The 27777-nt window shown below is 48.8% G+C and overlaps 1 protein-coding gene across 2 annotated transcripts; it reads right to left on the reverse strand.

The window, feature by feature from the left end:
* Positions 1-717: 717 nt before the first annotated feature.
* On the reverse strand, positions 718-27777 carry SLC34A2 (solute carrier family 34 member 2). 2 transcript variants are annotated; one of them, XM_070506111.1, is made up of 14 exons: positions 27555-27777; positions 26719-26922; positions 16173-16287; positions 15937-16071; positions 14734-14862; positions 13144-13287; positions 11905-12016; positions 9122-9317; positions 8265-8360; positions 7689-7809; positions 6850-7017; positions 5308-5424; positions 5093-5217; positions 718-3223 (listed from the first exon to the last, which is right to left on the reverse strand). In XM_070506111.1, exons 2-14 carry the CDS (start codon positions 26830-26832, stop codon positions 2597-2599), a joined length of 2199 nt encoding a protein of 732 aa, XP_070362212.1. In that variant the 5' UTR covers positions 26833-26922; positions 27555-27777; the 3' UTR covers positions 718-2596. The 2 variants fall into 2 exon arrangements, with proteins under 2 accessions (XP_070362212.1, XP_070362213.1); XM_070506112.1 differs by lacking the exon at positions 27555-27777 and adding an exon at positions 22241-22316 and having other exon boundaries at positions 26719-26753.

Genomic DNA, 27777 nt, shown 5'->3' on the forward strand with positions numbered 1-27777 from the left:
TTTTGTCTGCAACTGACAAAGAAGCTACGCTTTCCATTCAAACCAGAACTTCCTTGGAGCGCAACAAAACTAATGACTAACGAACCCTATCACATCCTTTTCTCATGAGTGTTACTTCCCTGTGTTAGCCAGCCACTTAGGCCAAAAATGACGACATGGAAGGAAAGGGCAGCCCACAGTCCTTCCTCCTCGCACAGCTTCCTTACTCATCAGTAAGGCAGCGAATATTGGTAGAACATGCGCATATCCAGAAGAGAAATAGAAATAACGGAGGTAGCTTTGTGCAGTGTTTCAGCTGTTCTGGGAGGAATGAAATACACGTATGAACTACAAAATAGGAGTTGTATAATTTCAGTGATTCCGCGTACAAGTTAGAAGCTCTTATGTTTGAATTTTAAACTGGCCCTACACAATCTAAAGATGAACCATAAAATTCATGCTATTACTTTAAATTTAAATTTTTACTTTAAATAGCAAATTTCTAAAAAAAAAAAAAAAGTAAGTCAAGAGAGAGAGACTGTGGAAGAAAGGAAAGCTTTATATTTGGTACCTGTAGTGGTACTTTCCCCCTGCTTTTTGAACAAGGGGCCCCACAAATTATGTGGCTGGCCTTAGTGGTGGGGTGGTGGGTAGTGACATTAAGTGACGGAGACTTCACATTTCTAGGAGATAGATCAGGAGGCCCCTATTTCCCTGTAATTGAAAGTAACATATTCCTTTTGGGTTTGACTATCTTTTTTATTTCTCCCTTCCCACAACCAGTATAAAAATACAATTAATGCAGATACAAGGATCCAATTTTTAAAAATCAGAGTGCAAAGAGGGCCAAAGCCCCACCCAGGTTTAACTTACATATTTACAGGGTGTGTGGCACAGGTGTGGCTACAGAGGCACACTGAAAAGGTGGTATTACAAAATATACAAAGACAGTCTTTATATTTCATAGTAGAACCTGGCCTTATTTCCAAATGAGAGCACTATAGAATACAAATCACACTACTATTTACTATATAACTTATGAAAAACGCTGTACAAGTGTGTGACCATAAATATAGAGTATAAATGGCTCTGTTTGGGAATTGGTATCTACATGGGGGAAGGTCGGGGGAGGGCTCAGTTTGTTTCCCCAACCTGTTAGGATGATGGATAAGCTAGGATGGGGAGGGAAGGGTCTAGAGTGTGGTTGCACGAATCTCCCTTTCTCAGACTTGATCGAAGATCACTCAGTCTCTGGGGAGAATTGGAATTCCTTAGGGTGAGGAGCAGTGGAGGGAAGAGGTGTAAATACAAGAAGAGGCTCTAGAAGGCACAGAGAAGGCATCTGGGGCAAGAAGGAACACATCCCTTGGACTCATGGACACACACAGACCCCTACTGCTACTTGATGACCACAGTTCTGTGGGCAGTCCAGCATGCCCTGGTTTCTGCCCTTAGAGAGAAGGAAATCAACGTTCATCTATCTATGGGAGAATGTTTGGAAAGAGGTTCTGGCTTGGACAGATGGATGGATGGATGGAAGCTGACCACCAAAAGCTGACTCAGTCATCTTGCACAGGGAGCACACAGGCAGAGAGAAATGTAGAACTGTTCCATACTCAGGTGCTGCCTGGGATTCAGGTGACAGCAGTAGAGGGGACTTAGAGAACCTGTATATCTTATTCCAAAAGACTCAACAGGGATGGTTTTTTATCTGACAAGAGAGCAGCAGTAGGCTTTAGCCACAACATCTGTCAATTTGGCCTCTAAGTTAGTCAGATTAAAAAGAATGAGGCCCTTTGGGTAGATAAACTATCTCCTCAAATGTTCCCCATTCCCTAGCTCTCATCCTACAACTGCCCAGCTCAAGAACAGGACCACTCTCTTCTTAGGAAGACGGCGCAGCAGGTGAGCCAGAGTTCGTCCTGAACCTCCCTCTGTAGCCCAGATGTGGCTCCCATCTCGGAAACTTGAGAGCACAGCAGGTAAACTGCTTGGACTAGCTATACCTGCTCAGGTGAAAAAACCCTGACAGGAGACTTGCGGAGCACTGGGAAGTGGGAAAGACCCCCACCTGTGGTCTTCTCCAGGTCTCCAAACAAACACATTATTTCCCCTGAACTGGGCTGGTCTGGGGCAAGGACGCCTGGGAGCAGCTGCTCTTGGTTGAAGCCAGTCTTTGCTATAAGAGATGTCTGAGCTTTATCACAATAAAGAAAAGCATATGTGTATGTATGTCACCTTTGAGAACCTTCCATAAATTCCTCCCTTGGGGCTTTTCCTTTGGAAGAGGATGGTTTGAGTCTGAAAATAAGTCCTATCAGCCAACCCAGCTGTGTGCAGGGGCGGGTGAGATCATCTCTTCTGGCCAGGTTTCATTGTCTAATTCTCTTTCAGTGTCGTTCTGCGCCTTCCTGGGAGGGGAAGACCCAGGGTGCAGGGGCTGAGATGAAACTACTATGCAGGCTGATATACTGGGTGAAGGGAAATGAGAGTGGGGACTGATGTCAAATCCATTTCTCAATGGGAAACAAATCCCCATGAGATGGACAAAGGCATGTAGAACTAGGAGTGTGAGCATGTGGGACTTGAGGCCCCTCCTCCCACCTCTGGGCAGCCCCTACAAGGCTGTGAGGCTGGAGACAGTCTTTGTGCCCAGGGCATCCACTTCAGACTTGGGGACTTCGTCCTGCGGCTCTCTGCTCATGGCCATGTTATCAAAGGCCTGGGGGGCCTTGATGGGGATATCCTGCCCCTCCTCCGGGTCCTTGCAGCACTTGCTGCAGCGGCAGCAATTGGGACAGCCGCACAGCAGACAGCAGGCACGGCAGCAGACGCGGCAGCAGCAGCAGCAGCGTGTCTGGCAGCAGTCGGTGAGCTGGGAGATCAGGTTGTCCCAGGGCTTCAGCGAGTGCATCCACAAGGGCAGGAAGTTCCAGTTCTGGAGCTTCCTGGGCAGGATGCGTGGGCAGCGGGACTGCAGGAGCCTGAGGGCCACCACGAGAAGAAGCACGAAGATGATGGGCACCCCGACGCCCACCAGCACGGGCCAGCCAGCCAGGGAGAGGCCAAACACTGCCAGCGGGACCAGGAAGAAGAGGAAGATCAGGTAGAAGATGGCAAACCAGCGGTACTTAGCTGAGATGTTGCCCAGCCCCTTGGCCAGGCGGATGGGCAGGCGGGTGAATGGGATTGGGTACCACAGCAAGATGCCTGAGATGTTGAAGAAAAAGTGGCACAGGGCAATCTGAAACACAAGAGGTTGGACAGGTGAGTGGGTCTGTGGCGTGGTGGGGGTGGAGAGAAGGGCTTCACCAGGCAGGCATCAGTAGCAGAGTCACAGGGCTTCCTTGACTTCTTAGCTCAGCCCAGAGTGAGACCTGCATTACCTGAGGACCTACTATGTGTCTGGGGACAAGAGGAGGGAGGGCAAGGGAGGTGACCTGCTGAATCACAGCTCAATTTTCAGAGCCTGAAGTCCTTTAGGCAAAATGACCCTCATGAATGCGCCCACTGCCACCCAGTGTCTTGGACCTGCTGCTTTCAGCTGGGCGGTTGAGAGCTGGTGGCACAGAAGGAAAAGGCTCACAGGATAGCTGACTTTCTTGGCTCAATGGGAGAGTGAAGGAAGGATGGGTACAGCTAACAAAAAATAATAGCAGCAGCAACTGATGTTTATGGTGTGTTTCTTATGTGCGAGGCAACTGTTCTAGGCACTTTACGTGAATTACTTCAATCCTCAAAAACTATCCTATGAGATGGCAATGTTCATAATCCCCATTTGATGGAGGGGGAAACTGAGGCACCATGAGGCTAAACTATTTTCCCAAAGTCACATAGGTGGCAGATGGTAGAGTGGGATTCAAACCCAGGTGGCCTGGCTCCAGCGGCCACGCACTGTGCCACTTCCCTATGTGTGCCAAGTGGGGGCCAGGCATCATGCTGGGGACTTGGGACCAGCCTCGTACAATACACTAGCCACTAGCCAGCCACGTATGGCAACTGAGCACTTGAAATGTGGCTGTTCCACATTGAGATGCGCCATAAGTGTAAAATACACACTGGATTTCAAAGACTTAGCCCAAAAAAGAATGTAAAATATCTCACCAATTTTTTTATATCGGTCACATGTTGAAATGACAATGGGTTAAGTCAAACACGTTATTAAAATTGATCTCCCTGTTTCTTTTTACTTTTTAAAAATGTGGCTACTGTGCCCGGCCTGGTGGTGTAGTGGTTAAGTTCGCCTGCTCTGCTTCGGGGGCCCAGGGTTCGCAGGTTCAGATCCCAGGCACAGACCTATACACCACTTATCAAGCCATGCTATGGCGGCATCCCACATACAAAATAGAGGGATATTGGCACAGGTGTTAGCTCAGCAACAATCTCCCTCAAGCAAAAAGAGTAAGATTGGCAACAGATAGTAGCTCAAGGCTAATCTTCCTCACCAAAAAATTAAAAATTTAAAAATAAAAATGTGGCTCCCAAAAAATTTTAAATTACATGGGTGGCTCAGATTTATATTCTGTACTCACATTATATTTCTGTTGGACAGCACGACTTCAGATAGTTCCCCATCAGATCTTTATAATAATCTTAATGAGATAAGGATCATGGTTCCCATTTTTCAGACGACAGAATTGATGCTTGAAGGTTAGGTCATCTGCCTAAGGTCACTTAGTGTGTAAGTGGTGGGACAAGGATTCAAATACCAAAAGTCTTCTTGCCCAAGGTCACCTACTTGATCCAGGCAAGGCAGGTTCCCGATTTTTCTTGTAATGCCAGGCCCAGGCCACAGGCGACCTCCTAATGTCCAGGCAGAGTTCCCCAAGAGGGGGCAAGGTGACAGGAAGTGGTGTCTATGCTTTCCACCTCTATCAAGTGGCCACCCCAAGTTTGTTTAAATGACCACCAGGGATGGGAGTCTCACTACCTCTCTGAGGGGCAGATGGCTTTCACTGTTCTCAAATCTGTCTCCCCATGGCTTCTCCTCCACATCACAGTTTTGACATAACAGAACAAAGCTTGACTCTCGTTAGAAACCACCTACTTGCAATAACGCGGATGGGGTTGAATCCCACCCCCAGAGCCCCTGCCCCATGCAGCATTTCCTGACCTGGAGTGAGCTCTTCAACGTATTCCCTGGGCTGGCTAAGGAGGCTAGAATGGCGGTGGTGGTGGTGCCGATGTTGGAGCCCAGCGTGAGCGGATACGCCCTCTCAATGCTTATCACACCGATACCTGGAGGAAAAAGACAAAGGCCATGGCATCAGCCCCAAGGGATGATGGACGATGGCAGTGGCGGCCAGAAGAAGCCAGGGAGAAACTCACCAATGAGTGGGGTCAGAGCAGATGTGAACACAGAGCTGCTCTGCACGATGAAGGTCATGCCGGCCCCCACGAGGATGGCCAGGTAGCCAGTCACCCAGCCAAAGGGAAAGGGGAAATCTGGAAGACAGAAGCAAAATAGATCTGTTATAATCCTTCTAGGGAAGGTGTGGATTGGAAGCCCACCTGGCCCCTCCACAGGACCCAGGGGGCTGGGCTGGGCTCGAGGATTAGGTTGTATAGATGCCTCCCCACCCCACACCTGAAATGGCAAACCGGATTTTCAGAATCCTTTTACCCTGCATGTGATTATGAAGACAAAAACACATACTCACTGGAGGTCAGAGGTGAGAAATGCTGAACCCATCTCTTATGGACTGAATGTTTGTGTCCCCCCAAATTCACACATTGAAACCTTAACCTCAGTGTGATGGCATTAGGAAGTGGGGCCTTTGGAAGGTGATTAGGTCACGAGGGTGGAGTCCTCATGAATGGATTAGTACCCTCAGAGAAGACAGCTTGCTTCCCGTCCACTCTCTGCTCCCTGTGAGGACACACTGAGAAGGCAGCCATCTATAAATCAGGAAGTGGGTCCTCACCAGAACCTGACCATGCTGGCACCCTGATCTTGCACTTCCCAGGCTTCAGGACTGTGAGAAATTAATTACTGCTGTTTAAGCCAAACAGGCTCTGGTAATGTGTTTCAGCAGCTGAACTGACTGAGACACCACCCAGATAACCACTCTCCTCCCACAAAGCACTGGGAGCACTTGGACCTCCATCCTTCCTCCTGCCCTGGTCTCCCGACACGGCGCACCCTCCCCCTTTGTTTCCACTTAAAGGAGCCCTGAGGAAATGCAGCAGTTCGGGAGCCCTGCGAACCCAGCCCTCTGGACCACAGGCATAGGACCAGGCCCTGCATCCCCGGCCCTGCATCACCCAGAGCCACTCAGCTCATCCTAAAGACAACCTCCTGACAACCCTGGAAGGTAGATATTGTTGGCCCTGCTTCACTGAGATTTCACAGGGGAGTGATGTCCTGGGCTAGGTTAGCTCTCATTGGCCAGGACGCCATACTCAGCAGGAGCTCCTCTTGGCCAGTAGAGTCGCAGTGACTGCCTCAGGATGCTGATGTATTTATCCAGAACCACATTTTCTTCCCAAGAGTCAGAGGGAAGTGGGGACCACAGTGGGCATCTGTCACCCTTTTTCCTAAGGGATCCTAACAGACCCAGTAAAGTCCTGAGCATATAGGAAATCTTCCAGGAAGGAAGACCACCTCAAAGCTCTCTGGATTTGAGCTAGCTCTTTCTCAGGACCTTGCAAACCTGCAAGGGAAGCTTGTGCCCACTCCCCAGGCTCCTCTCAAGACACCAAGGAAGATTTCAAGGGTGAATGGCATCTTAATTTCTGCAGCTTATCAGATCCAGAGAGAAACTCCCATGCAGAGGCCATTGCTAGAAGCGAATCTAAAGGAGCCCACCCTGGGGTGGCCACAGCGATGTCACCCCCTAGAAGGACCAGAATGGGGGACAGTGCACCTACCAGTGTTGAGGGTCTTCTTGATGACAACTGCTACCTGCCCCTGGAGCACGGAGCCCAGGAGCTTGACGATGACGATCAGGCAGCCACAGAGGACCAGCAGGGAGATGATCAGCAGGATGATGCCAACAGCAAGATCCGGAAGGCTGGAATTCACAAAGATGTGCTGGCCTGAAGAGAGTAGGAAAACCCCTGTTAGGAGGACGTGGGGCCCCCTGAGGCCACAGATTCTTATTTATCCTCCAACATTCTCCTGTCTCATAGTAAGAGAGTCTTGGTTTTAGCTTGACCCAGGGCAGCCCCAAATAGAGCTCACACTTCCCAGCTTCCCTTGCAGCTAAGGGTAGCCCTGAGGCTGTGTTCTGCCAGTGGGATCGCCTGAGGCTGGAAGACGAAGTGAAATCTAAAATCACACAACTAGTCAGGGGCAGATCCAGGCCTCCCACCCCATTCTTCTATCTCTAAATCCCATGCTGTGTTTTACTCATGATACTGAGGATACTCACAATAAAGTTACTGTCAAAGGGATATGGAAGTACATGGAGGAGCACTCTGGAATCTGTCGACGAGTTCTCAGATGGTACGGAACTGCCAGAGGAACTGGGCTTCCAGTACTGCTTCTGCCCTTTACCATGGGACCTTAGGCTTGGCACCTGTCCCCTAAGCCTCAGTTTCCTCCACTGTGAAAACACGTAGCTCATTCCCCGGTGCAGAGTTGGTGCTCAGTGAACCTTACTGCCCTTCTTTCCATCACTTACTGGGGCTCCACACAGAGAAGAAAGCCCCACCACCACCCGAGACAGCCCGTCTGGGTGGCTGACACTCTACTGAGTTCCACTCACATTTGGCAATGTTCTTCTGGTAGGTCACGTTCTTGATGGTCCAGGTGTAGTTGCCATCCATCCAACAGAGGGAAGGGGAGGTGCAGTTCTCACCCGAGGGGATGGTGACATTCATCGGCGTCTGGGTTGTAAACATGAGAAATGGTATATCTAGTCCAGCGTGCTCACTTTTGGTGGGGAGTGGCAGACAACGTGGGGAACAGTAGGGAGACACATATTGATGTTTGCATCTATAAGCGAGATGCACTGCTTCCAAGGGTCCTTCCATAAATGGAAACCGAGAGGCAGCCAGAGATAAGCCAAGAGCCATGAAAATGATGACAACCCAGAAATAATGTATCCATGGTGCAGGGTGGGGCAAAAGGGGGTCTGTCTGTCCTACTGCATTCTGTCTGTCCACCCAGCATTCAACAACTTGTTTCCTTAAGGATTCTCACTGGCCCATTTTGATTTTTCACATGTCCTTAATTTTCCTTTCCCTTATCTTTTATTTGCCCATTTTCCCACTTTGAATGAAAGGTTTTGCTTAAAGTATGCCAAGAATTCACCCACCCAGTGATGTTCTTAGAAACTTACCATGCTGGTCAAAGTTTTGCACCAAATCTTGATCAGACTCTTGTTTTTGGCTGCTTCGTCATTCAGTGCAACTTGGTTGATAACATCTTTATCCAGCTGAGAAAGGCAATAGACAGAAGAGCGTGTCCTCAGAACTGAGGTGGGGCGGAGCATGGGGGTTGCTGTTAAGAGGGGCTCTGAGGACATGAACCCGACTGTGAGCCCCTGCAAGAGTGAGTTGGGACTCTCTATCTGCACTCCCAGGGTGGAGCACAGCACAAAGACATCAGCAGGTACTTGATAAATAAATGGTTGTATGAACACGGACTGGTACCTAGGAAGCAGACGGTAGATATTCACTGGTAGAGCGAATGGCAGAGAAAACCAGAAGGTAACCAAGCAGAGAAAACCAAGCTGTCCCTTTCTCCCCAGGCCACATTCACAAAGCCTTCTTTCATTTATTTCACTTATATGGACAGACTGGTGACCAGAGGGGTGAGATGGAAGGAAGGACGGGAAACTTCCTCTTTGGCTGGGAGTAGGGTAATCTTTTATCACGTAGCCCACTGATGCTGAGGTTAGTAGTGGGAATAAAGTGGTCCCAAGTGTCCAATGGAGAGTCTTTGAGTCTTGAGAGGCACTCGCCATGCCCCACCCCCACTCCAATAAAGATGACACGTGTTGAAGTCAAGGAAACCAAAAGGGCCAATGACTCCCCAGTGTCTCTGAAGTTCTGTGCCCCCCACCTTGGCCTTTTTCAGAGGCCACCAAAGAGCCATGTTTATACTCATCCTTCTCCACCATCTCTGCCCCTCTGAGGAGGGTAGGGGAAGGGGGAGGGAGTTAGCTCCCTTCCCTGTCTGAACGAAGCTGGTTACCTGGACTATGAGCTTTGTGAAAGGATCTGTGATAACTTTCAGAAGTGCCGGGGCATCTTCTCCATTCTTGAAGTTGAAGCTGTTCACCACCAGGTTGGTCAGGATCTCCAGATAATGGGTGGCGGCTTCCAGGGGCAAGAGCACCAACACGGAGAGCCAGTTGAAGAAGTCGTGGACGGTGGCCCCTGCAAAAGCCCTACGGGAGGCGAACCCCACCCCAAGCCAATGGCCAGGTTAGTCAAAGGGCAAGTGGGCACCAGTCTAGGCAGGTCATTACTTGTATCATCTGCCAGGTGTCACCTGTGTACACAAGTGTGTACAATCTCAATTTGTCCTCACAGCAATCCTCAAAGTGGGTGGTATTAATATGCCCATTTGACAGAGGAGGAAATTGAGGACCAGCAAGCATAGAGGAGTTGAAGACCACTGCAGGGGCACTGGGTCCAGGATCCTTGTCTCCCACTGCCTGGCAGAGCCTTTCCCACCAATCAGACAGCACTCAGTGCTCTCCTCTTGGGAAAAAAGGAACTAGCCACGTGACAGCTGCAGCAATTAGCTCCATGACCACTGTTTGGAAGGAGTGCATCAAAACCACTTTTGACTCACACATATTGAAGACACCCTTCCTTTGGAAAGGTGGGGACCAGGATGATGGTCATCGTCAAAGCCCTCTACACACCTGAATTCTGAACCCTTTTTTAAAGATCTTGAGACTCTGATGAAACATTTGAACAGTCTCCACAAGAAACAAGGCTAGTATATACCACAATTTTCTTCTATCTGAGAAAATTCACAGGTTCTCCCTGAATTCCATCCTTCTGTCTCCAGATTAAGAAACTCTAGTCGTTTTCCTTAATGAAGAAATTTTCCTTTTATAAACATCCGCAGGGTGCAGCGGTTAAGTGCGCATGTTCCGCTTCTCGGCGGCCTGGGGTTTGCTGGTTCAGATCCCGGGTGTGGACATGGCACTGCTTGGCATGCCATGCTGTGATAGGCGTCCCACATATAAAGTAGAGGAAGATGGGCATGGATGTTAGCTCAGGGCCAGTCTTCCTCAGCAAAAAGAGAAGGATTGGCAGCAGTTAGCTCAGGGCTACTCTTCCTCAAAAAAAAAATTTAAATTAAAAATAAAATTAAATTAAAAACATCTGCATGTCAAAAAACACCCAAAACCAAATGGGACATGGGATGTGAACAGAGAGAAGTTAACAAAACATGTGAGAGAGAATGCTTAAATTCTCTAGTAGTAAAAGAAATTTATTTGTAATTTATTTATTTGTGAGTACAAACTTTCACCTACCTTATTAGATAATATTTTAAAAAGTAACTTTTTCTTCCTAGAGAGAATGATTTAAGGCTTTTTCATACAATGCTGATGTAAAGTGACACAAATACTTCTTAGTAGTTTGGCAAAATGTTTTAAGAGTTTTACAGCTGTTTAATATAGTAATTATTGTTCTAGGAATCTGTCTAAGAACATAATCCAAACCACCAGGAAAGAAAGATACACATTACCTAAGAAGTTACTGAAAGCAATCTATTTAGAGAGCCCAAACCAGGCGAGCTAGGTCAGTTATATTCCTCTGCGTAGGCACCTTCATAGATCTTACTTTTATATCTCATAGGTTATCCAGAGGCAAAAATTAGTGTGAAAAGACCCCAAAATCTAAAATAAGAAAACCTGGATTGAGTCCCAGCCATGCCCCTCAGTGAAGTTACTTAATCTCTTTGCATTCCTAGATTTATAAGATGGGACATAAAAAAGCCTACTCAAGGGCCAGGCCTGGTGGCCTACTGGTTAAATTCAGTGGCCCAGGTTCGGTTCCCGTGCACGGACATACACCACTCGTCTGTCAGTGGCCACACTGTTGTGTTGGCTCACATACAAAAGGAGGAAGATTGGCAACAGATGTTAGCTCAGGGTGCATCTTCCTCAGGGAAAAAAAAAAAAGCCTGCTGGACTTCTTGAGAAGATCAAATTCGCAAGCGCCCTGGATAACGTGTATTATTGTTGTGACACTTGGGACATTGTATCAGGGACCAAAGGAGGTCAGCCACGCCTCTGGGGCAGTGAATGTCTCTGCAGACATCTACTGCCTCCAAATCACCAACGCAGGAGGGACGATGTTTGCTAGCCCCCCATACCAGCCTGTTTGACGCCATCTGCCTGACCCGACAGTGAGCACATCTTGTGGACACCCTGGTAACTGCTTCTGCACTTTAATAAGCTCTGCAAAAAGTGCCTCACCCGTTAGAAGAGAGGCTTCCCCTTGCCTATATCCAACCCGCCCCATTTTCAGATCTTACGCATCCACAAAGCTACATTTTGCCTTTTATTGGCATGCAGTGAAGAACAAAGAAAAAGTGGCCTGGATTCAGTTGGCCAAAAATGGAAGCTTTTGGAGGTTATAATTATTTATGACTAAGTGGGACAGAAAATCCTATCCCAACTGGCCTTGTTTTAACTACACCGACCTGTAGGTAAGCTTCTAGCGAGGGCTTGCCAAGCACCTTGCTAATCATTTACCTGTATGGTTGTGTTTAATCCCTTAGACAACACAGTGGTGACAGATACTATTATTATCCCTGCCATGCACACCAGGGAGCTGAGTTTAATTGCTGGTAAGTGTGTGATCCCAGCCCCTAGCTGTATTCCACTGCGGTGACTTCTCTACGATCCAGGAATGACAAGCATATTCTTACTCCCTAGTTAAAGGTAGTTACAACAACCTGGCCAAACCGATGCGCCTGATGGTGGCAAAGGCTGGTTCTGAGCCTCCTACCTTCTGAATTCATTCCGGTCTCCTGCCTGCATGAGCGCCACGATGGTGTTGGTGATCGAGGTCCCAATGTTGGCCCCCATGATGATGGGGACGGCAGTCCGCACTGTGAGCACTGGAGCATGGGGAGAAGAGGAGGTCGGCAAGTTAGCAAGTTTAGGGAGGCAGCCTGGCTGGGTTCCTGACATTCCTTGTTCAGGCTGGCAGTTCCCTAAAGTAGCAGTTCTTAACCTCTTTGAGGTCTGTACCTCGCTCGCTGTGAATCTGATGAAAGCTGGGGCAGCTCACCGTAGAAATATTCACGTGTACCCCCCCAAAATTTCCAGTGCCTAATTTCAGGGACTTCACAGACTCCACGAAGCCCTTCCGTGGATCCCAGTTTAAAAGTGCCTTTCTAAATCCCTCTCTCCTCCGTGTGACAGAGGCCAGGGCAGCTTAAGGGAGACGAGGACTAGTGTGTTTATTACGGCAAATTCTTGGCAGTACGATTTCTTTTTCTAACAAAATTAGTATATTGCCACAATGTTCTGACACATAAATGTAACGTATTTTGAAATAATATCTTATTCTAATTTGGCCCATAAAAGGTTCTAGTTAATTTGGGCTAAAATGCTGGTTTGGGCTGAAAATTAATCAGCTCAAACTGGTCCCCCTCAGGGGGTTCTGTCTCAGTTCAGCCAGAATAAATATCAGGTAGGTTCAAGTTTGGAATGCCAACTGCCAAGCTCAGTTTTTTGTTTTGGTGAGGAAGATTGGCCCTGAGCTAACATCTGTGCCAATCTTCCTCTATTTTATATGTGGGACGCCACCACAGCATGGCTTGATGGGCAGTGTGTAGGTCCATGTGTGGGATCTGAACCCACAAACCCTGGGCTGCTGCAGCAAAGCATGCAAACTTAACCACTATGCCACCAGGCTGCCCCCAGAATTTTATATTTTAAATTAAAATCAATTAAGGTTAAATGCAATTAAATAGCTACACGTGGCTAGTGGCTGCTGGACTGGACAGCACAGTTCTAGATAATTCAGAGCTGACTCTTCAAATACTGGGTCTATTATCAGACTCAGCTATGGAAATGGAAACAGGAGGCTGCCTAGGATCAAAAGTGGAATATATCACAGTTGGACAAGATAGGAAGCTAATGGTGACAAGCCTGGACATATTCAGAGTAACTCCCAGGCTCCCCAGTTGGACAGAGAAATGGCTGGAATGCATCTGGACTCGTGGGTGCCTGGACTCACGTGAGGAAGCCACCATGCTGACAATGATGGACGAGGAGGTGCTGGAGCTCTGCACCAGGACGGTCACCAGCACCCCAATCACCAGCCCCGCCACAGGGTTGGACATAATAGAGTTGTTGCTGAAGAACTGCCCGGCCACCTTTCCTGAAAAACAAACCCATGGCCACATGATGGGGGTTGGGTGGGTGCAGGGTACCTAGAAATCTCCAGCCACGCTGGTACCCATGACATCCTGCTTTCTCATGCTTCTTCTCAGCGCTGCCCTGATGCCGTATCTCCACTTCTTTGACCTAGCTGCGCCTACCCCCCACTCTTTGTTCCACTTGTCCCTTCAACCTCCTGTGCTTCTCCCATTCCACCAGCAAGCCCTCCTCCAGCCTTCTCTGGTCATGAACATGGCCTCGACTCTGTACTTGGCCCGACGAGTATCAGTGAACCTCCTAACGCCCTAATTCTCTTCTCTGGGATATACCCCAATTCAGAAGGTTTATCCTCCAGGAGTGGATCTCCTCATTCTCCTCTATCTACTCCCTAACCCCCAGCCCCAACTACATCCTGTAAGCGAATGCTGGGAGCATCATTTTTGAGAGTATGCCTCTGAGACCATCAATTTATTCCCCAATCCATTTTATATAAAGACTGAGGCCCAGAGAGTCAAGGTGTCTTGTCTGAGATAGTCAGAGAGCTAAGACCCTCACTGATGCTACCTGAGAACAGGGCGACTAGAGGTGGCTTCCAGGAACTCAGTCCCCCCTCACGCTCCAATAAGTGCTCCCCTCCCCAATTCTCCCAGGTCAAAAAGATGAGTTCTCAAGAGAGGCACCAAGGGATGTGGAAATCCATGGTCTGTCTTCTGTGTCACGTGGATCTGAGTTTGAATCTCACTACATCAGTTACAGGCTATGAACCTTGTGGGGCCGGGCAGTGATCTCTCTGAGCCTCGGTCCTCTCCTCTGTAAACGGGAAGGGCTTTGGAAAGGAATGTTTAAGACAGTGCCCCTGAAAATGCCTGCACCCAGCAGGCACTCAAAGTGCTGGCTATCACTGTTGTCACCCATTTTGGGTACAAAGGTGGACCAAGTACTTCTGGGTTCCCCTCATACTGCATGGCCACACTCAGTCCTGGGAGATGTTTAGGCAACTGCTATGGATGCAGATTCCCCCAGCCCAGGGACCCCTGTCCTTCTCCCGAAAGGACCAGCTCTGAGGTCACCTTGGCCTAAGAGAACACCCTTATCCAATCATCTCCTCTCCACTTAGGGTGGGGGGCCCAAAGATGGCAGGGAATCCCTTTGATAAGTCTTTGTGTCGATCAGCTTCCTGTCCAAGGTTTGTGGACAAACACAAGGGGCTGATAGTTTGGGACTGGCTCCTGGCCTCAGCCATCTCAGCCAGTCATAGTCCTTTTATAGGTGTCCATTTTGTCTTCTTTAAAATGGGGGCATAGGCTTCACCAGATGTTCTGAGCTGGCTTCCAGCCCTCAAACACCCCAGGAGGCTGCAAGTGGAGAGGGCTTGCTGCATCACAATGGTCTGAGCCAAATTCAATAAGAACTCCCCCACCCCTGACCTTGACCTTTTCCTCCATACCTCCAACCAGCTGGAAGGCGCTGCTGAGGACATCCAAGGAGCACACGAACAAGTAGAGAAACCCCAGAAGCAGGATGAATTTGCCAATCCCTTGGAAGACACAGAGAATCTTCCCTCTGGTGTCTCTCTCTGGAGCAGAGGAAAAGGCACAAAGGCTTTTAAGTGTTGAAACACTGAGAAGTTTGGCAATGAGCTCAGAACTCCCCCACCCCACCTCCTGGCCAGGGAGCTGTAAATTTACGTTCTAAGGCCTAGAGATGGGACGCAACCACGCAACCACTTCCTAGGCTGCAGTTTTCCAAGCAATTACCACTGTCGTCCATTTAGTTGAAAACCCTGGTGAAGGGTATCTAAAGGATTTGCATTTGGGAGGAGAGGTTCAGTGTCGCCTGGGGCACAGACAGGCAAACCAGGCTCCAGGCTCAGCTGAACCAGGGTTGCTGAGTGTGGCAGTTAAGACATCTTGCCATCTGCTAAGTGAGGGGTCAGAGATAAAGGCCCTCCTAAACCCCTTCAGAACAGGACAGAATATTTTCTAGAATGTGCCTGCAAGGTAGCAATCACAGCCTCCCTCTGGGGAGGGCTTGGACCCTCACACATCCTGGAATGCTACATCCTTGGCTGCTGCTTTCTCCACTCGCTTTTAAAGTGGTTCTCACCTCCTCCCTCCCAGCTCGCTTCCCCTCCCACCTGTGGATTCCACAGACTTGACACCCTGCACCTGGAAAAGAAATGCAGCGTTTGCTCGCAGCCAGCTGTTCTGCCTGTACCTTCTCTGTCTTCTGGGAGCCTGCCCTGGTGGCTGCATTTAGGTAAGGGGACCCCCCCACCCCCAACCTTGGAGCTCTCAGAGCAGGGGCCTTGTCTGCTCACTGCTGCATCCAGGGCACCTTGATGGTACCCGGGGCCTGGTCAGCATGCGATGCATTCTAAGGAGCAGCACCATGCCTGGCCTGTTATAACCCCAGAGCCTGGCACCTTTGTTGAATGAAAGAAAGAACGAGAGATCCCCAGTCATTACACTGGGCTTTGACTCTAAGCCTCCCAGACAGCCAGGAGGCATCCCTAGCCAGGACCTTCGTTTGAAGGGGCAGAGAACGAGGGAAAGGGGGAGGATGACGTGAAGGAGATGACACTGAAGACAGTGAACTCCTTGCCCACAGGCAGTTCCCTCCAGCCTACCCCAGCCGGACTAATTTTTACCCGACCACTTGATCCCCGTGTTCTGAAGCGCCGGCAGGTCCCAGGGGTCTTCCACCTCTGTAGGTTCCCCTATCAGTGTCGCGGTGGAGTAGGATGGCAGCAGTTCAATCTTGGTTACAGGGGTCCCAGTGTCATCTGCCCAAACAAGCAATAAAGGCCATGAGGAATGAGGAGTCAGATGTCTCTCCTGGGATCCTCCCAGGAGGCCAGTCTGGGGCTGGATGAGTGGCACTTACTTTGGTCCTTCTCCTTGCCTTTCGCAGGTGTGGCAGATTGTTGGCTAGTGGCCCCTTCGATGTATTTATTGGAGTTGGGCTGGGCATTTTCCAACTCAGGCCAAGGAGCCATGGTCTGTGGACGGGAAAACAGAGCTTAAAGAAGCAGCCACTCAAAGGAGGCACACTCAGTTGCCATGACAGGGAGACCCAGCGGCTGCAAGGAATTGGGAGAGTGAAGGGGGGTCGTGTTATACCTTAGAAGTGTGGGATCCTAGTGCCACATTTTATCTTCTGTAGCGCTCTCTCAACCACTCACCCAGGCTATCACTAAATCAAACCAGTTCTCAAGCGTTTTTCCATGCTAGCCTCATATCTATATAATCAATTGAACCTCCTTTGATTTCTCTAACTTCTGTCTCAGCCTCTGTCTTGACTCTCTCCTTTATTTGAAAAGGGGATGTGAGCTCATCCATCTTCATCAACTCATGGTACACCAAGTCCTCATGGCCCTCCAGGGGGCCCCCATCGACTTTCCACTTCCAGGCCACTTATGAATGGGTGTGTATTTAGGTTAGCCCTTTAATGCCTCTGAGCATAAAGTGTCAGTTTCCCCATCTATAAAATGGGAGTAGTTCTTCATACTTTGCAGGGTTATGAGATTGATGGTGATGCCTAGAAAGTGCCTGGCGCCAAGCAGGCATCTGCTAAGTCGTAGCAGTTATTATTGTGCTATGCTGCCCGCATTAATGACCCTTCGTCAGAACGACATTCTTCCCAGCCCGCAGTAGAGACTTCCTCACAACTCATTTTCTGCACAAAGCCTTTCTTGGTTACACAGAGAGGAGCTGTGGCTCTTGGCACACCGGAAAGCCCACTCCTGACAGTCCTGCCCTTTGACACTCGTTAGACAAGGTGGCCCAGAGGACTGGGACAAACAGTTCACAGAAGAAGTACAAGTGGCTAAAACACTTATTTAAAAATAAGTTCTGCCTCATTAGCAATCCAAAATATACATATTAAAACAGGGAGCTATCAAATTAGCAAAAAAAAAAAAATTTAAGTATAATATGCTGTGCTGGAGAAGATGCTGTGAGATGCACACTGCTGGAAACGCTGGGAAACACTTTGGCAAAATGTCTAAAGTGCCTCACACTTTTCATACATCTCTGACCCAGTAATTTCACTCCTAGGAAGTGGGAATCTAGGAATATTTTTTCTCAGAAAATCAGAAATACCTGCCTTGCTCTGATCACCTCCTAGGAGAGGGCTTCCCAGAATCTGGGTCTGTCTGACTCCAGTATTTTTCTTCAATGGATCTATTTACTGCCTACCAGAATGCAGGCTCTACCAACAAAGGGGCTTTGTCTTGTTCCTGCCTGCATCCTCAGGGGCTGCGGCTCTGCCCGGTGCATTGATGACGCCCAGTAAATGTGTGTTGACCGAACAAAGGTGACACAAACCCAAAAGACATTTGCTGCACTATCACTTACAGAGTTGAAAAATAAAAATAGGAAAATTATCGTATTAACTACGGTACATCCAGGCAGTGTAACAGCATGCCATTAAAAAGGTTATAAAGAATCAGCAAAAAATAAAATAAAAGTAAGTAAAAAGCACTTTTTGGTCCCATTCACAGCTTGATCTCAATAAGGATCCAGAAATGTTCCATGCGGTTCAGAGTAGGCGGTGGGATTGTGGGTCATTTTTATTTTCTTCTACCTGTAATTTATAAATTCTTTTAAAAGATGTAGCCCAACCCCCAAACCCACAAAGGTAAGATGGCCCAGGGACACCTGTATTGTTACCATTATTCATGTTGATGAGGCTAGGGGAGGAAAAAAAGCTGATTCTGTGAGTTCCATCATGAGGGGCTTTTATGAATTTGTTTAGCCCAAGGAACTTTCTCGACTTTCCTCATGCAACCACACGGCATGGCACATAGTTGCATGATCACAGGGAAGTGGCTTCCGCAGTCACTGGCTTCCAGGAAGGCACAGATTAGGTCTTTCATTTCAGCTTAATAAGCACCCAGCCCATGGCCTGGTACACAATAGGCCTCATGTGCTTTCTGAGTAGGATGCTGGGACCTGCCCAGCCAGTGAGAGCTAATATTTATTGAGCCAGGCTGTGCTAGGCACTTCCCACAAGCTCACAGCCACCCATTCAGGGAGGGGTCATTATTCTCCCATTATACAGACGCAGCAACTCACGCACAAGGAGGCTAAGTGACTTGCCCAAGATCCCAGGTGGGAGGGCCTTGAGCCGAGGTCAGTGTGAATCCAGAGCTTTGGGTGGTGCTTCGGCTGGTTTCGAGGGGCAGGGCTGCTTCTCACATAGTACCTCCTGGAGTTGCAGTGCCTGTCACAGGTTGAACTCCTCCCTCAGGCTCAATGAAAAGCCTTTTTACACTGACAATCAAAGGCAGGGTAAAGCCTGCCGCTCCCCAGGCCTGCTGGCTGGAGCTCCTTCCTGGGCTGTGCTGAGCAGCAGCTACATGGCTGGGGCCTGGGCAGGGGAGGTGGGGTGGAGGCAGGTGGTTGAGGAGGAGAGACCAAGGCTGACCTGGGAGACCTCCAACCTCAGCTTAAAGCTGCCATGTGGGTGAACCAGCTTGGGTTTGAAACGGCACAGAGGTTGAAAAGAAAACGTGTTTTCTGACTGTAGGTAAAGTGTCTATCCCTCTGACTCTCCCAGCACAGGCATCCTCAGCCACAGCGTCTTGGGGAAAGAAACTAACAATCTTGGAACACTCAGTTTCAGTCAGGCACTAGGCTGGGTACTTTACCCAGCATAGATGTTCAGAACCAAACTCTAGCTCTGCCCCAGATGCACTGTGACCTGGGGCAAGTCACTTGACTGCTCTGTGCCTCAGTTTCCCTTATGTAGAAGGGGATTATATTAGTTTATAACCTATTGGGTCATTAGGCAACTTCAATGAGTTAATTTCTGTAAAGCACTTAGAACAGAAATCTGTTCCATGAGTTGGTTCATGTCACTCCTCTGAGCAACCCTGTGAGGGGTTAGGGTCATTCCCATTTCACAGACGAGCAAACCGAAACACTCAGAGGGGTGAAGCCACTCGGCCTAAGTGGTAGGCGTGATTTGAGAGTTTCTCTGGCTCTGGAGTCCGTGCTTGTCTCTCAATTGTTACACGAGCTGGAACACTCCTGGAAGGAGTGAGTCATGCATTAGTAACAGCAAACGTGAAATATATCTGATTAAAGGCCCAATGCTAGGCAAATGGAAAAGATGCTTCAACAATCTGATGGCAGAAGTCAGTGTCCCACTCACCGTACACAGAATCCGGGGAGGAAGTGAATGCCGTGATCTCGGTCTTGAAGCACCTCCCGCCTGATATTCGTACAAAAGCATTCGCACCTCTAGGCCTCCGATCTTCAATGTTCATGTGCCGTGTACAGAAGTCAGAACTTCAAATTCACCCTAACCTAGATCCAGCTCATTTCTGTGGAACTTTGCTGCTTATGTGATTCCTGTTATCATCCTCCCAGACTCTCCGACAGCCCCCAAATCCAGCCAGTACCAGGACCTGCTGATTCTACCCCTGGCTCCCAGTGCCACGCCCCCTGGCTGGGCCTCAGCACCTCCTGTCTAGACCAACGCAGCAGCCTGGTCCCCAGTGTCTCTCCACAGGGTAAATTCCTAACACCCAGCTGTGATGGTGTGGACTCCCCATCTTTTATTGCCCACTGCTCCCCAAATGATCCCTGTGCTCGGTCACACTGACCTGAAATAGGGACCCTGAATCCTCTCGGTAGAGTGCCACCTCTGCTTTTGCCCAGGCAGCCCGCTATTAGGAGACCCTCCCCCCATCTCTTTCTCTACCCCTTTCGGCTCAGCCCGAGCCCTCCCTCCCCTTCCGCCTGAGTTCCCCCCGATTCTCTGGTCTTGCCCTTCACGCCCCTTGCACGTCCTACCCGTGTGACTCATTTGGCACTGCACCACACCGCACTGTGACATCCTTTAATTGATTTCTAACAACAACAACTACCATTTAATGAACACCAGGCGCTGTGCTTGTGCTCAGCACATATTATCTCCTTCAATCTTTATGCAAGAAAGGGGTCATGACCATCTCCATTTGCACATGGGACACCCTCGAGTAAAGAGATTAAGCAACTGATTCAAAGTCACCCTGGAGGTGAGTGACAGAGCCAGTTTTTAAACACAGCTCTACCTGTCAGTGAGGTTGGGGCCCTTATTCCCCAACATCCTTGGCCGTGACATAAACATACCTTCCTGGAGCTGATTTTATTCACATAATCGGGGAAAAGGAATATTAAATAATGTGACTGGTAGACAATTTACATTTGAGATGCGATATTTACAAGGTGCAAACTGTTTCTCAACTTTGGCTCTACTGACATTTGGGGCCAGAAAACACTTTGCCATGGCGGCCTGTCCTGTGCTTTGTAGGATGTTTAACAGCATCCCTGGCCTCTGCTCACTGGATGCATCTCTGGCCCCCTCACCCTTAGTTGTAACAACCAAAAATGTCTCCAGACATTGCCAAATGTCCCTTAGGGACTGAGAACTACTGGTCTAGAGGTTAGAAGGCTGGACTTTAGCTCCCAGCTGCCTGGGTTCAAGTTTCAGCTCTGCCGTTTCCTGTGTGACTTTGGGCCACTTCTTTGACTCTGTTTCCGCATATGTCAAATGAGGATAATACCTAGGAAAGATTCTTGTGATGGTTAAGTGTGTTTTGTTTTGAGTTCTCATAACAGTGCCTGGCACATGTAAACCTTGTGGTTATCAGCTATCATACTAAAATAAGCAGGGACATATTATAGTATAGAATGCAAAATTTATTTAAATTTAAAAAAAACAAAAATTGCTTTGAGCTTGCAATGGGCTGTTTCGGGCTACTCAAACCCCAGAGCTTCATATACCTGACTCTCCTTCTCTGGGGGCAATTTGAAAGAAAAATTTGAAAATTGTGACTTTGCATCACCTCTCTTTTCTCATGATCTTAATTAATTCTAGAATTGTTCTCCTATCTCACACACATTTATACTGCCTTCCCAATTGGAATTTAAGTTTTTGAGGGCAGGAGCCATCTGTTATTCTTTTTCTTCCAGTGCTCAGTAGACTGCACACAGTAGGCACTTTATATTGTGAATGGAGGAATCAACATACAGGGTTTGCTGAAGGAAGGCCCTGGTCCCAGTTGATTACGCATAGGAAACAACTCCAGCCTGAATCTTTCTGATAAGTGGTTGTCCCTCATTACCATATGCAAGTTGGGTTGGCCAAGATCTGTTGGATGGAGGAACTGTGTCAAGAAACTGCACACAGCCTGGATGACACAGCAGCCACATTAGGGAAACATTCTCAGCAGCATGCTGTAAGAAGGATGATTATTTGTTTATTATTTAAGTGATGTTTTCGGTGAGTGGATTTCTCTGATTGATCAGAGTCATTCTTTCAAGAAGTGAACATGAAGCGTCTAGCAAACACAGAAACAGACATTCCCATGGTCCAACATCCAAGTAGTTTATAATACTATAAGCACTGGAATGGGCAGACCCATTTGCACTGAACTGAACAGAAAGGAATAGAATATGATGGCAAGGGATCCAAAAAGCTAAGTGTCTTTTGTTTCTTTTGCAAGGAAAGATTCTCCCTGAGCTAGCATCTGTTGACAATCTTCCTCCTTTTTTTTTTCCCCAATACCCCAGTACATGTTTGTACTTCCTAGTTGTTTAAGTCATTCTAGTTCTTCTATGTGAGCCACAGCCACAGTATGACGGCTGACAGATGAGTGGGTGGTTCTATGACCAAAAAGTGAATCTGGGCCACTGAAGTGGTGAGCATTGAACTTTAACCATCAGGCCATCAGGGCTGGCTCTAACGGTCTTGAATACATACCCTGTATGAGGCCTGTGCCTCTGTCATTCACCTTCAGATACTCATTTACTGTTAGCGTCCCCAAAAAGCAAAGGCAAATCTCTATTAAATGTCTCTACTCCTCCTTCTGGGAAGTCTTGTCTTCCCTGTTCTGAGTTCAACTATTTGTCACAAGCCCATTTCTTTTTTACAAATACTTCCCTGATGAAGCAATTATTTACCCTCATGCTGCACTTCATTTTCTGGTCCGTGCATCGTCTCCTCCATCAGTTTGTGGGTGTTCACTGTGCTAGACACCTGCAGGTAAGGAAAGGATGTGCAGGGCCACACACCAAAGCATTGCCCCTCAAAGGGCAGGGAGCCCGGAGCGCCATCGGACCCAGCCCAGAGCTCTCTGAAACTGCTGGCCACTCCCCTCCTGGTCCTCTCCACCTTGACAGCTCAAGCTGTTCCTCTCCGGACCCAGGCAGGGGGGAAATCAGAGCACCTGACACCCAACCACTATACTTGGCAGTGCGGGCACAAAGGCCTCAATCTTCCTGCTCTCCTGGCCAGCAAAGCCCCAGCACTCTGTGCAGGCTGACCCCACAGATCTGGAATAAAGGCAGGACCTGGAGCAAACTCCCCATGATCAGCCTCATGACTAGGCAGCTGTTCAGGGGCTCCTCTGGGTCCCTGGAGTTGCCACCTCTGCTGATACCATGAGGCCTGGCACGCAGTACCAGGAGAGAGAACCACACACTGGTTTCTCAATGAGAGTCCTGCCACTCACTGTGAGTGACCCTGAGCTTCTCCAAGCTTCAGTGTCATCATCCCAAAAATGGGGACAATACCAGCTCCCTCACTGAGCTGTCATGGGACTAATTCATGAGTATAGGTGAGGCCCTGAACAAAGCGCCTGGCGGAGCCAGCGCTCAGAACTTTGTGAAATGCATTGCACCATGAACAATGAAGAGACTTAACTCCACTTTGCCCAGACCATAAGCTCTTCATCTCAGTACTCAGCACGGAAGCGGACCCTCGGTAAACATTCCTGCAATAAATGAACCCAAAGCAAGAGAGATAAAGGAGCTACAGTTTGTTTTATTATAGGCGAGTGCCCAACATGACCTGTGACCTCATTAACTCTTATGAAAAGGAAGCAGTTTTTTCCAGCCTGCAAAGAAACTGAGGCACAGCAAAATTAAGAAAGTTCCATAGCTACCTAGGGATTGAGTCAGGATTTGAACTCAGGACTGCTGGTTCCAAAGCTGAGGCCCTTTCCATTGACCTCATAGTCAGTTGCCAAGACAGAGAGAGAAGGAATCCTCCAGGTCCCATCAAAGCAGCAGGGTACCAAGGGGCCTCAGGCCCAGGCTCCGGGGGGCTCGGAGGGTTTCTGGGAGACCTGGCAGGGCTCATCTCTATGCAGGTGTCACTCCTGCCTAGTCATTCAGAGGCTAGAAATGCAGCCAAGAATGCTGTAATGACAGGCTGCTGAGCTCCAGCAAAGGCTTCTGGCATACCAGCAACCTGGATTCGGCACATGCCAAGCCTTTTAGGAGAGGCAGCATTGAATGGGCTGGACAAAGGATGTAGCCTGAATCTGAGGCCACTGCTCCCACGGGTGTGGCAAACACTGTTCTGTCTGGAAGCTGCTTCCCTAGGGAGGGGCTTTGGGCACCACCAGGGGTCCTGGGAGCTTTTGGGTCCCTCCAAAGACTTTCTCCCATCCTCATCCCCTGATCCAGCTGTTCCCTCTCCCCACTTGCCCTCAAGCTTCCTCCAGCACACTCCTGCTACCTGCCAGAAGAAGCAGAGAAGGAAAAGTCATCATTTGGGCAGTTTGGTACTAATACCCAGAAAGATGTTTTTTAACACCCAGGCAGGAGACCAGTGGCTACGATCACACATTTGCTCCCTCACTCCCCACCACTCATCCCTACAATTGAGCCTGCTGTGTTGATAACCTTTTCGGCTCAACTTCCTGTGTCCACATGTGTATCCAATGCCAAGAGGAACTCTTGCAGGCCAAGAAGAGGAAATTTCTCAGCTCTTCTGAGACGTGGGTGGCAAGGAAATGTAGGGCCCCTGGCAGTCTCCCAACCCTTACACTCTGCATTGTTTGGGCCTCTCCAACCAGGACCTGTTCTGGGGCCGCCTATGCTCAGAACAGCAGCAGTCCACGGCCATCTGAAGAAGTGGGGAGAGGAGGCGGCACGGGGCAGTATCCCACGGAGAGACCGGGACACACACACATTCTCCCACCAGGGGGTGGCCTCCACAAGCAACGGCAGGATGACCTCTGTAGCTCCAGCATACAACACAGTTCTGGCACATTGTGGCCAGCCAAATGTAGTTTTTTGAGCATTTTGTGCCAGGTACTGCCGTAAGCCCTGTACACAAATTAACCTATTTAATCTCAGATGTATTTTATGTATTTTTGTTAGTAAATATACTTAAGTACCCATGTTATCCCCGTTCTACAGAGGAGAAAACTGAGTCAGGGAGAAATTAATTGCTCCAAGGCCCACAGACACTACACCCTCAGACATAAATCAAACTCAGTCTGGCTCCAATATTCTCAGTGTGCTGAAGAAATATTTCCTTATACTTTGAAAGAATAACCAAGACTTCAAAAATTCCCAAGAGGATGATGGCTACTTTTCTTCAGCTTCCTTTAACCATCACAAAACAAAATAATCTCCCAAGGACATCGAGGTGGGAGGGAGGTGTGTGGGACAGGAGATGGGGGAAGCAAATGGCCCGGGTTTTACATTGATGAATGGCTTCAGTTTAGACTTTTGGGGAGATGCACTAATAGATTTTTTAAAAGACATTTATTCTATCAGTTTAAACTAGGGCCCTAACTGATGTTAGCTCAGGGCCAGCCTTCCTCAGCAAAAAGAGGAGGATTGGTGGCAGATGTTAGCTCAGGGCTAAGCTTCCTCAAAAAAAATAAATAAACTAGGGCCCTATTACCAAACGACACCCTCCTGGTACACTTTCAATTTGTATTTATATTTCAAAATAAATCCTGTAATTAACCTGCCACTATACCGATTATTTTGCATTGTATTAGAGGGTCAAAAGGGTTAATTTATAAACATCTTAAATATGGTCGCCATCTTTTTGCAGCCCTCTTTTTCACTCTTGCTTTTTTTAATTCACTAGGATGAATTAATTTACCAAGATGTCCTAACAACTCCCTGCTGATATTGCCCTTATCCCCAGGGTGGAAGTGGGGGTGTGGGGTGAGGAAGGCAAGGTGGGAGGCGGCTGAGAATGGTATTAAAAGTTTTATTCCAAATCACTGATCCCAAGAAGCTATTTTCTTCATTAAATTGAATTCAGGCTATTTTTATGTCAGCTTTGCGTCTAAGAGCAACAACCCAGACGTCTGTCCTCCCACTTCTGGGGACTTGTTTCAATGAGATGGGTGAGTGGTTTGGAGTAGATTTTGGAGGGAGCAATCTGTTGAACATCCCAGCCTTTTAAAAGCATGCCTTTCTTGCCACCAAAGTTATAAAAATAGAGAAGAGATCATTATCAGCTGGTGGGCTGGCTCTGACCAAGAGATTTAAACACTCAACAATCTGAAACAATTGTCAATCCTATAAGGCACGACTTGTTGTTTTTCAAGAACACCCAACACAGAACAGGTTAAAGAACTGCTGGCACAGTAGGGGGAACAAAAGGAAAGAAAGAGAAACAGGGCGGAGCGAGCAGAGCTAACAGAAATCTCTTGGTGAACCTGAACAGGGAGAGGAGATTCTAAGTGGTGAAATCCACAAGCTGCCTCCGTGAAATCAACAGGTTTGAGAAAGTTGCTTCTTCCTTAGAAAAAATGGAGAGATTCTAACTCTTCTCATCTCAATGCCAGGGACCCGTGGTAGGCATCGACCCAGGAGAATCTTAAAACTGAATTAACTCCATACTATGTCCCTCTTCTTTCTGGCCTGGAAGATGCTGGGTGCCCTCAATCCAACTGCGCCTGTGCAAATCTTGTAAGGCGTCTCCCCAGCCGCCCGCCGCCCCCCACTTCCCTCTGACTCTGAAAATACTGAGAAATTGTGGGCTCTATTCTCCCAAGACAAAACTGAAGGACAGGCCCTTTGCTGATGGCCGCTTGCACTGATGGGACCAGCAAACTAGGACTGTTTGCTGCAATAATTCTGCAAACAAGAAGCGGGACACGTGGAAGTCACACGAGGGGGCATCGCATTGCTGGGCAACCACAAAAACTTAGAATTTTCAGCACAGGAAAGACTCTGAGACGGTTCTGTTCTTGTAAAGAGGGGAAACTGAGGCCCAGGGACTCCCAGGGACCTGCCTTGGGTCACATATCCAGTTAGTGACCAAAAAGAGAGCCCAGTCGTCCTGATTCCTACGTTCCCCTATTTTTCCTCCCCAAACCCAAGAATCCCAAAGCATCTATAATTCTAGAATCCCCAAGTGCAGCTGATTAATAACACTGCCAGTAGTTAACAGTGTAGTCATAGGAGTGGTAATAACAGCAATAGCAGTAATATTAAGGGGGGAGGATCTGAAAGTCTGGGAAAGGTTTATTATTTTTTTTCTCTTCTGCAGCCCAAAGCCAGCCAAGTTCCTTGAGGGCAGCCTGGAGGAATTAAGAGAATTAAGTAAATTAAAAGTAAATTAAGGTTCTTTCAAGAGCGGAAAGAGCAGGAAGTGCTCTTGCCCCAGCGGCGGTACTCACCAGCGCTCCCTGCGCAGGTAATGGACCGAACGAGGCACCCAGGTGGAGCGCCGCGGCCCCGCCGTATATATAGCGAAGGTGTTGCGCAAAGAGGCCGGCGGCGGCTGCTGTCATCACGCCCCTCGCACATTCCAGGACCGCCTGCCGCCGCTGCCGCAGCACTGCCTACCTGCCGGCTTAATGAGTCCATCGTGACCTCGCGCCCTGCGCCAAGGAAAGACAGACGGCCTGGCTGCAGGGAGAAAGCTGTCCGGTCCCCGGTCCCCGGTCCCCCGTCCCCAGTGCCCGCATGGCCGCGAAGGTCCCGCGCGCCCTGACCCCCGGCTGGAGCGCCCTCCTCCGCCCCAACGCGGGCCGCGGGAGATCCCAGCGAGTGGAGACCAGTGGGGCTCCCCATCCACTGCTTTCTCCTACCCATGAACCTGAATCTTCTAGTTTAGCTCCTCTGAGGCTGAAGAGGTCAGAAACGTTGAGACACAGATAAAAGGCAACTGGAAAGTCAGGGACAAATCCTTCCAAAACAAAGCTAGGATTGTTCGGCCTTATCAGTCTTTGGGGTGCTTTCTGCCCCGGTAGCTTAGACTCAGCAGTCAGACACTTGACCAGCTGGAGCCTTGGGTCTGCGACGGGAAAGAGCTGGATTAACCAGCCTGAGGAAGGGGAGGGAGCTGCTCTCTCCAAGAGAACCGTTCCCCCCATGCTAGTCCCAGCTTTGGCGAACCATGGTCCTTATTTCACTTTCTGCTGTACCCGGGTATTCCCTGTGTCTCCACACGTCTTTCTCCATCTGGGCTGTGAGAAGACCCGTCCCAGGGAGAGCCCGTCATGGCGCTTACCCTAACAGCCACCCAGTTCCGTGCTGGGCAGATGTTTTCTCCAATGCCCACACAAACACCTTCCCTGGGTAAGAGCAGCTTCCTTTCTAGTTGGGGCTAGGCGTTGGGAGCATGACACAGGATTAGTCAGGATTTGCTGAGTGGGGATCAAACCTGGGTCTTATTCCACAACCCAGGCCCTATCCCTCTGCCGCATGGTCCTGGTTTTGTAGCTGGGGATAGT

Source organism: Equus asinus, chromosome 3, assembly GCF_041296235.1.
Source record: "Equus asinus isolate D_3611 breed Donkey chromosome 3, EquAss-T2T_v2, whole genome shotgun sequence".
NCBI lineage: Eukaryota > Metazoa > Chordata > Mammalia > Perissodactyla > Equidae > Equus > Equus asinus.